General features: G+C 68.7%; 1 protein-coding gene across 1 annotated transcript in view; it reads left to right on the top strand.

Moving 5' to 3' along the window:
• Window positions 1-262: 262 nt before the first annotated feature.
• The window catches only part of cox7a1 (cytochrome c oxidase subunit 7A1), a 29435-nt gene continuing 14861 nt past the window's right edge, over window positions 263-14836 (top strand). The window contains exon 1 of the mRNA XM_080181970.1: window positions 263-396. Within this exon, the coding sequence (XP_080038096.1) occupies window positions 382-396 (15 nt within the window). The 5' untranslated portion in view covers window positions 263-381. The remainder of the gene's footprint in view (window positions 397-14836) is intronic.

Genomic DNA, 14836 nt, shown 5'->3' with positions numbered 1-14836 from the left:
ACCCGGAGGAAACCCACGCAGACACGGGGAGAATGTGCAAACTCCGCACAGACAATGACCCGAGCCGGGAATCGAACCCGGGTCCCTGGAGCTGTGAGACAGCAGTGCTAACCCACTGTGCTGCCTCTTTACAGTCAGTGAAGTATTTCAAAAATACTTCATTGGCTGTAAAGAACTGTGTGCTGGGGAGGTGCTATATCAATGCAGTATCATTCTCTGGCCTTGGGCCAGTGCTGCTGGATCCAGGCTGAAGTTTGATCTGTGCAGCTGCCCTTAGCTTGGCAGCCAGGAGCTGCAGGATTTCAGAGCTGTCACTCTCAATGCCCTTGGACAGTTAGAGAGACAGCAGCAAAGGACAAAGCGAGCTCCAAACCTCCCAACATGAAACACCTCCTGGTAAGATCTTCATTAAACTCATTCCCTTCCTCCCATCGCCCGGAGAAAACTACTCCGAAACTTTCTCAAAGTTACAATAACTTTTACCAATGTTAAAATTCAAAACTTGTCCAGGCTTTTTAAACTATCTATAATCGTTGTGTGTATCGTGTGGGGAAATGTATCGTTTCTCAGTGTTTTGAACCAGTTGCTGTGGATTTTGTCGGTTTTAATCCTGAAATGAAATTATTTCCACTTCTCTGTTTGTTGCCGGTTCCTCTCCCTCACTGGTCTCTGCTCATGCCAATCAGTTCGCGTTGTTAAACTTAACTTGTTCCCTGGTTGAAGAGGCCAAACTGGGAGAGCGTCACTGCCCACTGACTGACGACTGACTGACCATTGCCCACTGACTGCTCACTGACTGACCACTGACTGACCACTGCCCACTGCCTGCCCACTGCTCACATCTCTGACACTCCAGAGATGTGGGCACAAAATCTCACATTTTTGTGAGCTGGGGAACACATTCCCACTGCTGAGATCCATCCAGTAATATTCCGACTCCAGTTCCTCCTTCTGGAATTTGATATTTTGCGAAAGGATGGAATCAAAAGAACAGGAATAGGCCATTTGGCCCTTCCAAGCTGACCTATATCCTATCCCATCTATCCACTGTGGTTAAAATCTTTTAATATTTGATACCCATCAATGATGGTGGCACAGTGGATGGCACTGCTGTCTCACAGTAAGTCTCACAACACCAGGTCAACACAGCTCCAGGGTCCTGGGTTCGATTCCCGGCTCGGGTCACTGTCTGTGTGGAGTTTGCACATTCTCCCTGTGTCTGTGTGGGTTTCCTCCGGGTGCTTGGGAATTGTCCGAACAGACGTTTGGACTAAGAGCCGAGAGGTTCACTGTCAGGAAACAGGTGACAAGTTGGTGATCTTTGCCTATCAGACTCTGACAATGGTGAAGTGTAAATATCTTCCTAGATTTAAATTAAAACCGAGATTTAGAAGAATGACCAGTTTTTTAAAAAGCAGCTTTTTAATCACCATTTGGAATATACTGTCTGCAAGTGACAATGCCAGTAGGTTTGGAGGGAAGTTTGGTAGGGGAATTGGATATTTACTGGATAGATGTGTAGATCTATTAGAGGTGAGACTAATTGGATCACTCTATCCGAGAGCTAGTACAGGCTGGATGAGCCAAATGGCCTCCCAGTATTCTGTAATTCAGTTTGTTCATAAAATCATAGAAACTCTACAGTGCAGAAAGAGGCCCTTCAGCCCATCGAGTCTGCACTGAACACAATCCCACAGGTACTACTCCCATATCCCTACATATTTATCCCTTTAACCTACACATCTCAGGACACTAAGGACAATTTTAGCATGGCCAAATCAACCTAACCCACACATCTTTGGACTGTGGGAGGAAACCCACGCAGACACGAGGAGAATGTGCAAACTCCACACAGACAGTGACCCGAGCTGGGAATCGAACCCAGGACCCTGGAGCTGTGACCCACTGTGTTTCCATGCCGTCCCATGTTGCTATTTCCCCCAGGCTGGATGGGGTCCAGTTGTTCTGTACCTTCACACCAGTGAAACCAGAGTTTCTGATTCTGAATGTTACTATCAGTGTCACAGGAGCTTTGGAGAGGTGATGGCCTCGTGGTATAATCCCTAGACCGTGAATCCAGACACTCCTGGGGACCCGGGTTCGAATCCCGCCACAGCAGATGGTGGAATTTGAATTCAGTAAAAACTATCCAGAATTAAGAATCTACTGGTGACTCATTGTCGATTGTCTGAAAAACCCGTCTGGTTCACTAATGTCCTTTAGGGAAGGAAATCTGCTGTCCTTACCCAGTCTGGCCTGCATGTGACTCCAGAGCCACAGTGATGTGGGTGACTCTCAGTTACCCTCTGGACAAGGGCGCCTAGGAATGGGTAATAAATACCAGCCCAGCCAGTGATACCCATGTCCCACGGATGAATTAAAAAGGACTCCATCCAACCTGTGGAAAATGACGATATGGGGTGGAATTTCCCCCACAACAGGAATTGTAGGGGGGGGGGGGGGGGGGGGGACACGGATCACACAAAGGTCCCGTGATCTCGGGAGGGATTTTCTGGTCTTCGGGGTGAGCGCAGCTGGAAAATCCCAGCCGTGATGAACAGATTTAAACTGTGAGCCCAGAACAATTCACATTGGGTCAAATTCACCAAACCCATTTCACAAAGAACTCTCTGAGTTGGGATGATTGATCCGAGCACACTCTTATTCAGCGTTCCTTATAGGTTCCTTCACCCGGGCACCAACAATCCCTGTTTTTGATTTTAATTTATTATTGTCACGTGTATTAGTATACAGTGAAAAGTATTGTTTCTTACACGCTATACAGACAAAGCATACCGTACATAGAGAAGGAAAGGAGCGAGTGCAGAATGTAGAGTTACAGTCATAGCGAGGGTGTAGAGAAAGATCAGCTTAGTGCGAGGTAGGTTCACTCAGACAGCAGCAGGGAAGACGCTGTGTTTGAGTCGGTTGGAACGTGATCTCAGACTTTTGTATCTTTTTCCCGAAGGAAGAAGGTGGAAGAGAGAATGTCCGGGATGTGTGGGGTCTTTAATTAAGCTGGCTGATTTGCTGAGGCAGCGGGAAGTGTAGGATGGGGGGCTGGTTTGTGTGAATGGATTGGGCTACATTCACGATCTTTGATAGTTCCTCATGGTCTTGGGCAGAGCGGGAGCCCAGACCAAACTGTGATACAACCAGAAAGAATGCTTTCTATGGGGCATCTGTAAAAGTTGGTGAGAGTTGTAGCGGACATGCCAAATTTCCTTCGTCTCCTGAGAAAGTAGAGGCGTTGGTGGGGCTTTCTTAACTATAGTGTCGGCATGGGGGGGACCAGGACAGGTTATTGGTGATCTGGGCACCTAAAAACCTGAAGCTCTCGACCATTTCTACTTCACCCTCACTGATATAGACAGGGGCACGTTCTCCTCTCCACTTCCTGAAGTCGATGACAATCTCCTTTGTTTTGTGACTTTGTTTTGACTCTTTTCGTTTTGACGATACGTATTATTTAGACAGACTCACTGAGCTTTCTCAGCATTCAGCTCGGGTGTAATAGTGACAGAACTCTTTAAATGTAAATACTACCAAAGTGCTTCTGAAGTGACAGGAACTGAGATTGGAATGCATTCCGAAAAGGCGGAACGATCAGTCGGCTGCTGCTGTCAGGAATACTGGGAATGGAATCCGGTTGCCAGGATACACGGGCTACCTTGACGAATAGTAACATGAATAACACATTCCTCCCCCAGTACTCGGAGCCCTGATCCGGTACGACATTCACAAGGGCACTGTGTCACCCACCGCATTGATACACACAACGTCCATCCTTCCTGCCGCTTATATTCCTGTCCTCACAGAATCAGGAACAAATTTCCAACCCTTTTCCCACTTGGAGTTCAGGCAGGCCAGGGAGAAAGGCAGGTTTACACTGGGCTGGGAATACCAGCTAGAAGTTGCTGGAGTCCCAGAGGGAGAGTTTAGCCCGGTCCAATCCACCCTAACCAGCTCGTCTTTCAGACTGCAGGAGGAAACCCACGCAGACACGGGGAGGACATGCAGACTCCGCACAGACAGTGACCCGAGCCGGGAATTGAACCCGGGTCCCTGGCGTTGGGAGACGACAGGTTATTTTCCTTAGAGCAGAGGCTGAGGGGTGAGCCGGCTGAGGAACAGGATAGTGGATAGGGTAGAGGGGACAGAGCCCCTCGCCGAGGGGTCAGTTACCGGGGGGGGTGTAGATATAAATGAGAGGATCAGAGGGGATTGGGGGGGAAACCTTTACCCTCACAGGGGGGTGGGTATTCACGGCCGAAGTTGGTGATTGAGGCTGAAACATTCGAACCCGTCTGTCAGGGACTCAGATCGAACGTGTTGGGGCTCCCGGGGCACGGACCAGGGGGCTGGGACTGGACCGGGGACCGGGGACTGGACCGGGGACCGGGGACTGGACTGGGGACTGGGACTGGATCGGGGGCTGGGACTGGACCGGGGACTGGGACTGGACCGGGGACCAGGGACCGGGGACTGGGGACCGGGGACTGGGACTGGACCGGGGACCGGGGACCGGGGACTGGGACTGGAGCGGGGACCGGGGACCGGGACTGGACCGGGGACCGGGGACTGGGACTGGAGCGGGGACCGGGGACTGGGACTGGACCGGGGACCGGGGACTGGGACTGGAGCGGGGACCGGGGACCGGGGACTGGGACTGGAGCGGGGACCGGGGACCGGGGACTGGGGACCGGGGGCTGGGACTGGACCGGGGACTGGGGACCGGGGACTGGGACTGGAGCGGGGACTGGACCGGGGACCAGGGACCGGGGACTGGGGACCGGGGACTGGGACTGGAGCGGGGACCGGGGACCGGGGACTGGGGACCGGGGACTGGGACTGGAGCGGGGACTGGACCGGGGACCAGGGACCGGGGACTGGGGACCGGGGACTGGGACTGGAGCGGGGACCGGGGACCGGGGACTGGGGACCGGGGACTGGGACTGGAGCGGGGACTGGACCGGGGACCAGGGACCGGGGACTGGGGACCGGGGACTGGGACTGGAGCGGGGACCGGGGACCGGGGACTGGGGACCGGGGACTGGGACTGGAGCGGGGACTGGACCGGGGACCAGGGACCGGGGACTGGGGACCGGGGACTGGGACTGGAGCGGGGACCGGGGACCGGGGACTGGGACTGGACCGGGGACCGGGGACTGGGGACCGGGGACTGGGACTGGAGCGGGGACTGGACCGGGGACCGGGGACTGGGGACCGGGGACTGGGACTGGACCGGGGACTGGACCGGGGACTGGGGACTGGGGACCGGGGACTGGGACTGGACCGGGGGACCGGGGACCGGGGACTGGGACTGGACCGGGGGACCGGGGACCGGGGACTGGGACTGGACCGGGGGACCGGGGACTGGGACTGGACTGGGGACCGGGGACTGGACCGGGGACCGGGGGCTGGACCGGGGACCGGGGGCTGGGACTGGACCGGGGGACCGGGGACTGGGACTGGACCGGGGGACCGGGGACTGGGACTGGACCGGGGACCGGGGACCGGGGACTGGGACTGGAGCGGGGACCGGGGACTGGGACTGGACCGGGGACCGGGGGCTGGACCGGGGACCGGGGACTGGGACTGGAGCGGGGACCGGGGACTGGGACTGGACCGGGGACCGGGGGCTGGACCGGGGACCGGGGACCGGGGGCTGGGACTGGACCGGGGGACCGGGGACTGGGACTGGACCGGGGGACCGGGGACCGGGGACTGGGACTGGACCGGGGACCGGGGACCGGGGACTGGGACTGGACCGGGGGACCGGGGACCGGGGACTGGGACTGGACCGGGGACCGGGGACTGGACCGGGGACCGGGGGCTGGACCGGGGACCGGGGGCTGGGACTGGACCGGGGGACCGGGGACCGGGGACTGGGACTGGACCGGGGACCGGGGACTGGGGACCGGGGGCTGGGACAGGACCGGGGACTGGACCGGGGACCGGGGACCGGGGACTGGGGACTGGGACTGGACCGGGGACCGGGGACTGGGGACCGGGGGCTGGGACTGGACCGGGGACTGGGGACCGGGGACTGGGACTGGAGCGGGGACTGGACCGGGGACCAGGGACCGGGGACTGGGGACCGGGGACTGGGACTGGACCGGGGACCGGGGACTGGGACTGGACCGGGGACCGGGGACTGGGACTGGAGCGGGGACCGGGGACCGGGGACTGGGACTGGAGCGGGGACCGGGGACCGGGGACTGGGGACCGGGGGCTGGGACTGGACCGGGGACTGGACCGGGGACCGGGGACTGGGGACCGGGGGCTGGGACTGGACCGGGGACTGGGGACTGGGGACCGGGGACTGGGACTGGACCGGGGGACCGGGGACCGGGGACTGGGACTGGACCGGGGACTGGGGACCGGGGGCTGGGACTGGACCGGGGACTGGGGACTGGGGACCGGGGACTGGGACTGGACCGGGGACTGGGGACCGGGGGCTGGGACTGGACCGGGGACTGGGGACTGGGGACCGGGGACTGGGACTGGACCGGGGGACCGGGGACCGGGGACTGGGACTGGACCGGGGGACCGGGGACCGGGGACTGGGACTGGACCGGGGGACCGGGGACCGGGGACCGGGGACCGGGGGCTGGACCGGGGGACCGGGGACCGGGGACCGGGGACCGGGGACCGGGGGCTGGAATGGGGGACCGGGGACCGGGGGCTGGGACTGGACCGGGGACCGGGGGCTGGACCGGGGGACCGGGGACCGGGGGCTGGACCGGGGACCGGGGACCGGGGACCGGGGGCTGGGACTGGACCGGGGACCGGGGGCTGGGACTGGACCGGGGACCGGGGACTGGACCGGGGACCGGGGGCTGGACCGGGGACCGGGGACTGGGACTGGACCGGGGGACCGGGGACCGGGGACTGGGACTGGACCGGGGACCGGGGACTGGACCGGGGACCGGGGACTGGGACTGGACCGGGGACCGGGGACCGGGGGCTGGGACTGGAGCGGGGACCGGGGACTGGGACTGGAGCGGGGACCGGGGACCGGGGGCTGGGGACCGGGGGCTGGGACTGGACCGGGGACCGGGGACTGGGACTGGACCGGGGACCGGGGACCGGGGACTGGGACTGGAGCGGGGACCGGGGACCGGGGGCTGGGACTGGAGCGGGGACCGGGGACTGGGACTGGACCGGGGACCGGGGGCTGGACCGGGGACCGGGGACTGGGACTGGACCGGGGACCGGGGACTGGGACTGGACCGGGGACCGGGGACCGGGGGCTGGGACTGGACCGGGGACCGGGGACTGGGACTGGAGCGGGGACCGGGGACCGGGGGCTGGGACTGGAGCGGGGACCGGGGACCGGGACTGGAGCGGGGACCGGGGACTGGGACTGGACCGGGGACCGGGGACCGGGGACTGGGACTGGACCGGGGACCGGGGACCGGGGGCTGGGACTGGAGCGGGGACCGGGGACTGGGGACCGGGGACCGGGGGCTGGGACTGGAGCGGGGACTGGGACTGGACCGGGGACCGGGGACCGGGGACTGGGACTGGGACTGGACCGGGGACCGGGGACTGGGACTGGAGCGGGGACCGGGGACCGGGGACCGGGGACTGGGACTGGGACTGGAGCGGGGACCGGGGACCGGGACTGGACCGGGGACCGGGGACTGGGACTGGACCGGGGACTGGGACTGGAGCGGGGACCGGGGACCGGGGACCGGGGACTGGGACTGGACCGGGGACCGGGGACTGGGACTGGGACTGGACCGGGGACCGGGGACTGGGACTGGACCGGGGACCAGGGACTGGGACTGGACCGGGGACCAGGGACCGGGGACTGGGACTGGACCGGGGACCGGGGACTGGGACTGGACCGGGGGACCGGGGACTGGGACTGGGACTGGACCGGGGACCAGGGACCGGGGACTGGGACTGGACCGGGGACCGGGGACTGGGACTGGACCGGGGACTGGGGGCTGGACCGGGGACCGGGGACCGGGGACTGGACCGGGGACTGGGGGCTGGACCGGGGACCGGGGGCTGGGACTGGACCGGGGACCAGGGACCGGGGACTGGGACTGGACCGGGGACTGGGGGCTGGACCGGGGACCGGGGACTGGACCGGGGACTGGGGGCTGGACCGGGGACCGGGGGCTGGACCGGGGACCGGGGACTGGACCGGGGACCGGGGGCTGGACCGGGGACTGGGGGCTGGACCGGGGACCGGGGACTGGACCGGGGACCGGGGGCTGGACCGGGGACCGGGGGCTGGGACTGGACCGGGGACTGGGGGCTGGACCGGGGACCAGGGACCGGGGACTGGGACTGGACCGGGGACCGGGGACCGGGGACTGGGACTGGACCGGGGACCGGGGACTGGGACTGGACCGGGGGACCGGGGACTGGGACTGGGACTGGACCGGGGACCAGGGACCGGGGACTGGGACTGGACCGGGGACCGGGGACTGGGACTGGACCGGGGACTGGGGGCTGGACCGGGGACCGGGGACTGGGACTGGACCGGGGACCGGGGACTGGGACTGGACCAGGGACCGGGGACTGGGACTGGACCGGGGACCGGGGACTGGGACTGGACCGGGGGACCGGGGACTGGGACTGGGACTGGACCGGGGACCAGGGACCGGGGACTGGGACTGGACCGGGGACCGGGGACTGGGACTGGACCGGGGACTGGGGGCTGGACCGGGGACCGGGGACCGGGGACTGGACCGGGGACTGGGGGCTGGACCGGGGACCGGGGGCTGGGACTGGACCGGGGACCAGGGACCGGGGACTGGGACTGGACCGGGGACTGGGGGCTGGACCGGGGACCGGGGACTGGACCGGGGACTGGGGGCTGGACCGGGGACCGGGGGCTGGACCGGGGACCGGGGACTGGACCGGGGACCGGGGGCTGGACCGGGGACCGGGGGCTGGGACTGGACCGGGGACCGGGGGCTGGACCGGGGACTGGGGGCTGGACCGGGGACCGGGGACTGGACCGGGGACCGGGGGCTGGACCGGGGACCGGGGGCTGGGACTGGACCGGGGACCGGGGGCTGGACCGGGGACCGGGGACCGGGGGCTGGGACTGGACTGGGGACCGGGGACTGGGACTGGACCGGGGGCTGGGACTGGACCGGGGACTGGGGACTGGGACTGGACCGGGGACTGGGGGCTGGACCGGGGACCGGGGACTGGGACTGGGGACTGGGACTGGACCGGGGACCGGGGACCGGGGACTGGGACTGGAGCGGGGACCGGGGACCGGGGGCTGGGACTGGAGCGGGGACCGGGGACCGGGACTGGAGCGGGGACCGGGGACTGGGACTGGACCGGGGACCGGGGACCGGGGACTGGGACTGGACCGGGGACCGGGGACCGGGGGCTGGGACTGGAGCGGGGACCGGGGACCGGGACTGGAGCGGGGACCGGGGACTGGGACTGGACCGGGGACCGGGGACCGGGGACTGGGACTGGACCGGGGACCGGGGACCGGGGGCTGGGACTGGAGCGGGGACTGGGACTGGACCGGGGACCGGGGACCGGGGACTGGGACTGGAGCGGGGACCGGGGACTGGGACTGGAGCGGGGACCGGGGACTGGGACTGGAGCGGGGACCGGGGACCGGGGACCGGGGACTGGGACTGGGACTGGAGCGGGGACCGGGGACTGGGACTGGAGCGGGGACCGGGGACCGGGGACCGGGGACTGGGACTGGGACTGGAGCGGGGACCGGGGACTGGGACTGGAGCGGGGACCGGGGACCGGGGACCGGGGACTGGGACTGGGACTGGAGCGGGGACCGGGGACCGGGACTGGACCGGGGACCGGGGACTGGGACTGGACCGGGGACTGGGACTGGAGCGGGGACCGGGGACCGGGGACCGGGGACTGGGACTGGACCGGGGACCGGGGACCGGGGACTGGACCGGGGACTGGACCGGGGACCGGGGACTGGGACTGGACCGGGGACCAGGGACTGGGACTGGACCGGGGACCAGGGACTGGGACTGGACCGGGGACCAGGGACCGGGGACTGGGACTGGACCGGGGACCAGGGACTGGGACTGGACCGGGGACCGGGGACCGGGGACTGGGACTGGACCGGGGACCGGGGACCGGGGACTGGGACTGGGACTGGACCGGGGACCGGGGACTGGGACTGGACCGGGGACCAGGGACTGGGACTGGACCGGGGACCAGGGACCGGGGACTGGGACTGGACCGGGGACCGGGGACTGGGACTGGACCGGGGGACCGGGGACTGGGACTGGACCGGGGGACCGGGGACTGGGACTGGGACTGGACCGGGGACCAGGGACCGGGGACTGGGACTGGACCGGGGACCGGGGACTGGGACTGGACCGGGGACTGGGGGCTGGACCGGGGACCGGGGACCGGGGACTGGACCGGGGACTGGGGGCTGGACCGGGGACCGGGGGCTGGGACTGGACCGGGGACCAGGGACCGGGGACTGGGACTGGACCGGGGACTGGGGGCTGGACCGGGGACCGGGGACTGGACCGGGGACTGGGGGCTGGACCGGGGACCGGGGGCTGGACCGGGGACCGGGGACTGGACCGGGGACCGGGGGCTGGACCGGGGACTGGGGGCTGGACCGGGGACCGGGGACTGGACCGGGGACCGGGGGCTGGACCGGGGACCGGGGGCTGGGACTGGACCGGGGACTGGGGGCTGGACCGGGGACCAGGGACCGGGGACTGGGACTGGACCGGGGACCGGGGACCGGGGACTGGGACTGGACCGGGGACCGGGGACTGGGACTGGACCGGGGGACCGGGGACTGGGACTGGGACTGGACCGGGGACCAGGGACCGGGGACTGGGACTGGACCGGGGACCGGGGACTGGGACTGGACCGGGGACTGGGGGCTGGACCGGGGACCGGGGACCGGGGACTGGACCGGGGACTGGGGGCTGGACCGGGGACCGGGGGCTGGGACTGGACCGGGGACCAGGGACCGGGGACTGGGGGCTGGACCGGGGACCGGGGGCTGGACCGGGGACCGGGGGCTGGACCGGGGACCGGGGACTGGACCGGGGACCGGGGGCTGGACCGGGGACCGGGGGCTGGACCGGGGACCGGGGACTGGACCGGGGACCGGGGGCTGGGACTGGACCGGGGACCGGGGGCTGGACCGGGGACCGGGGACCGGGGGCTGGGACTGGACTGGGGACCGGGGACCGGGACTGGACCGGGGGCTGGGACTGGACCGGGGACCAGGGGCTGGGACTGGACCGGGGACTGGGGGCTGGACCGGGGGCTGGGACTGGACCGGGGACCGGGGACTGGGACTGGACCGGGGGCTGGGACTGGACTGGGGACCGGGGACTGGGACTGGACTGGGGACCGGGGACTGGGACTGGACCGGGGGCTGGGACTGGACCGGGGACCAGGGGCTGGGACTGGACCGGGGACTGGGGGCTGGACCGGGGACCGGGGACTGGGACTGGGGACTGGGACTGGACCGGGGACCGGGGACCGGGGACTGGGACTGGAGCGGGGACCGGGGACCGGGGGCTGGGACTGGAGCGGGGACCGGGGACCGGGACTGGAGCGGGGACCGGGGACTGGGACTGGACCGGGGACCGGGGACCGGGGACTGGGACTGGACCGGGGACCGGGGACCGGGGGCTGGGACTGGAGCGGGGACTGGGACTGGACCGGGGACCGGGGACCGGGGACTGGGACTGGGACTGGAGCGGGGACCGGGGACTGGGACTGGAGCGGGGACCGGGGACCGGGGACCGGGGACTGGGACTGGGACTGGAGCGGGGACCGGGGACCGGGACTGGACCGGGGACCGGGGACTGGGACTGGACCGGGGACTGGGACTGGAGCGGGGACCGGGGACCGGGGACCGGGGACTGGGACTGGACCGGGGACCGGGGACCGGGGACTGGACCGGGGACTGGACCGGGGACCGGGGACTGGGACTGGACCGGGGACCAGGGACTGGGACTGGACCGGGGACCAGGGACTGGGACTGGACCGGGGACCAGGGACCAGGGACCGGGGACTGGGACTGGACCGGGGACCAGGGACTGGGACTGGACCGGGGACCGGGGACCGGGGACTGGGACTGGACCGGGGACCGGGGACCGGGGACTGGGACTGGGACTGGACCGGGGACCGGGGACTGGGACTGGACCGGGGACCAGGGACTGGGACTGGACCGGGGACCAGGGACCGGGGACTGGGACTGGACCGGGGACCGGGGACTGGGACTGGACCGGGGGACCGGGGACTGGGACTGGGACTGGACCGGGGACCAGGGACCGGGGACTGGGACTGGACCGGGGACCGGGGACTGGGACTGGACCGGGGACTGGGGGCTGGACCGGGGACCGGGGACCAGGGACTGGACCGGGGACCAGGGACCGGGGACTGGGACTGGACCGGGGACTGGGGGCTGGACCGGGGACCGGGGACTGGACCGGGGACTGGGGGCTGGACCGGGGACCGGGGGCTGGACCGGGGACCGGGGACTGGACCGGGGACTGGGGGCTGGACCGGGGACCGGGGGCTGGACCGGGGACCGGGGACTGGACCGGGGACCGGGGGCTGGACCGGGGACTGGGGGCTGGACCGGGGACCGGGGACTGGGACTGGACCGGGGACCGGGGGCTGGACCGGGGACCGGGGACCGGGGGCTGGGACTGGACTGGGGGCTGGACCGGGGACCGGGGACTGGACCGGGGACTGGGGGCTGGACCGGGGACCGGGGACCGGGGACTGGACCGGGGACCGGGGGCTGGACCGGGGACCGGGGGCTGGGACTGGACCGGGGACCGGGGGCTGGACCGGGGACCGGGGGCTGGGACTGGACCGGGGACCGGGGGCTGGACCGGGGACCGGGGGCTGGGACTGGACCGGGGACCGGGGGCTGGACCGGGGACTGGGGGCTGGACCGGGGACCGGGGACTGGACCGGGGACCGGGGGCTGGACCGGGGACCGGGGGCTGGGACTGGACCGGGGACCGGGGGCTGGACCGGGGACCGGGGACCGGGGGCTGGGACTGGACTGGGGACCGGGGACTGGGACTGGACCGGGGACTGGGGACTGGGACTGGGGACTGGGACTGGACCGGGGACTGGGGGCTGGACCGGGGACCGGGGACTGGGACTGGGACTGGAGCGGGGACCGGGGACCGGGGACTGGGACTGGAGCGGGGACCGGGGACCGGGGGCTGGGACTGGAGCGGGGACCGGGGACCGGGACTGGAGCGGGGACCGGGGACCGGGGACTGGGACTGGAGCGGGGACCGGGGACCGGGACTGGACCGGGGACTGGGACTGGAGCGGGGACCGGGGACCGGGGACCGGGGACTGGGACTGGACCGGGGACTGGGACTGGAGCGGGGACCGGGGACCGGGGACCGGGGACTGGGACTGGACCGGGGACCGGGGACTGGGACTGGGACTGGACCGGGGACCGGGGACTGGGACTGGACCGGGGACCAGGGACTGGGACTGGACCGGGGACCAGGGACCGGGGACTGGGACTGGACCGGGGACCGGGGACTGGGACTGGACCGGGGGACCGGGGACTGGGACTGGACCGGGGACCGGGGACTGGGACTGGACCGGGGGACCGGGGACTGGGACTGGGACTGGACCGGGGACCGGGGACCGGGGACTGGGACTGGACCGGGGACCGGGGACTGGGACTGGACCGGGGGACCGGGGACTGGGACTGGGACTGGACCGGGGACCAGGGACCGGGGACTGGGACTGGACCGGGGACCGGGGACTGGGACTGGACCGGGGACTGGGGGCTGGACCGGGGACCGGGGACCGGGGACTGGACCGGGGACTGGGGGCTGGACCGGGGACCGGGGGCTGGGACTGGACCGGGGACCAGGGACCGGGGACTGGGACTGGACCGGGGACTGGGGGCTGGACCGGGGACCGGGGACTGGACCGGGGACTGGGGGCTGGACCGGGGACCGGGGGCTGGACCGGGGACCGGGGACTGGACCGGGGACCGGGGGCTGGACCGGGGACTGGGGGCTGGACCGGGGACCGGGGACTGGACCGGGGACCGGGGGCTGGACCGGGGACCGGGGGCTGGGACTGGACCGGGGACCGGGGGCTGGACCGGGGACCGGGGACCGGGGGCTGGGACTGGACTGGGGACCGGGGACTGGGACTGGACCGGGGGCTGGGACTGGACCGGGGACCAGGGGCTGGGACTGGACCGGGGACTGGGGGCTGGACCGGGGACCGGGGACTGGGACTGGGGACTGGGACTGGACCGGGGACCGGGGACTGGGACTGGGATCAGACACTGCCTCCTTTCTTCTCTAGTTTTGCTGGCACAGACACAATGGGCTGAATGGCCTCTGTTCTAAACATCGGGAAAACGGAAGACCTTCCCTTCAAACTCTGCCTCAAACACCGGCTCCATCCCTGTCCCTGGAATGTCCGAACCCGGACCGGACTCCGCACGGCTCCGGTTTTACCCTCACCCCGGGGTCAGATCCCTGACCTAATGATCGGAACGTGACCCAGACTGAGTCATTTTCACCTCCGTCCCTCCACACTCCGTCCCTCCGCACTCCGTCCCTCCACACTCCGTCCCTCCGCACTCCGTCCCTCCGCACTCCGCCCCTCCGCACTCTGTCCCTCCGTGCTCTGTCCCTCCGCACTCCGTCCCTCCACTCTGTCCCTCCACACTCTGTCCCTCCGCACTCTGTCCCTCCGTACTCTGTCCCTCCGTACTCCGTCCCTCCGCACTCCGTCCCTCCACACTCTGTCCCTCCACACTCTGTCCCTCCACTCTGTCCCTCCATACTCTGTCCCTCCGCACTCTGTCCCTCCGCACTCC

The sequence above is a fragment of the Carcharhinus amblyrhynchos genome, unplaced genomic scaffold, assembly GCF_965287045.1.
Source record: "Carcharhinus amblyrhynchos unplaced genomic scaffold, sCarAmb.v2.hapA scaffold_44, whole genome shotgun sequence".
Classification (NCBI taxonomy): domain Eukaryota; kingdom Metazoa; phylum Chordata; class Chondrichthyes; order Carcharhiniformes; family Carcharhinidae; genus Carcharhinus; species Carcharhinus amblyrhynchos.
This window is presented reverse-complemented; position numbering and strand designations above follow the sequence as displayed.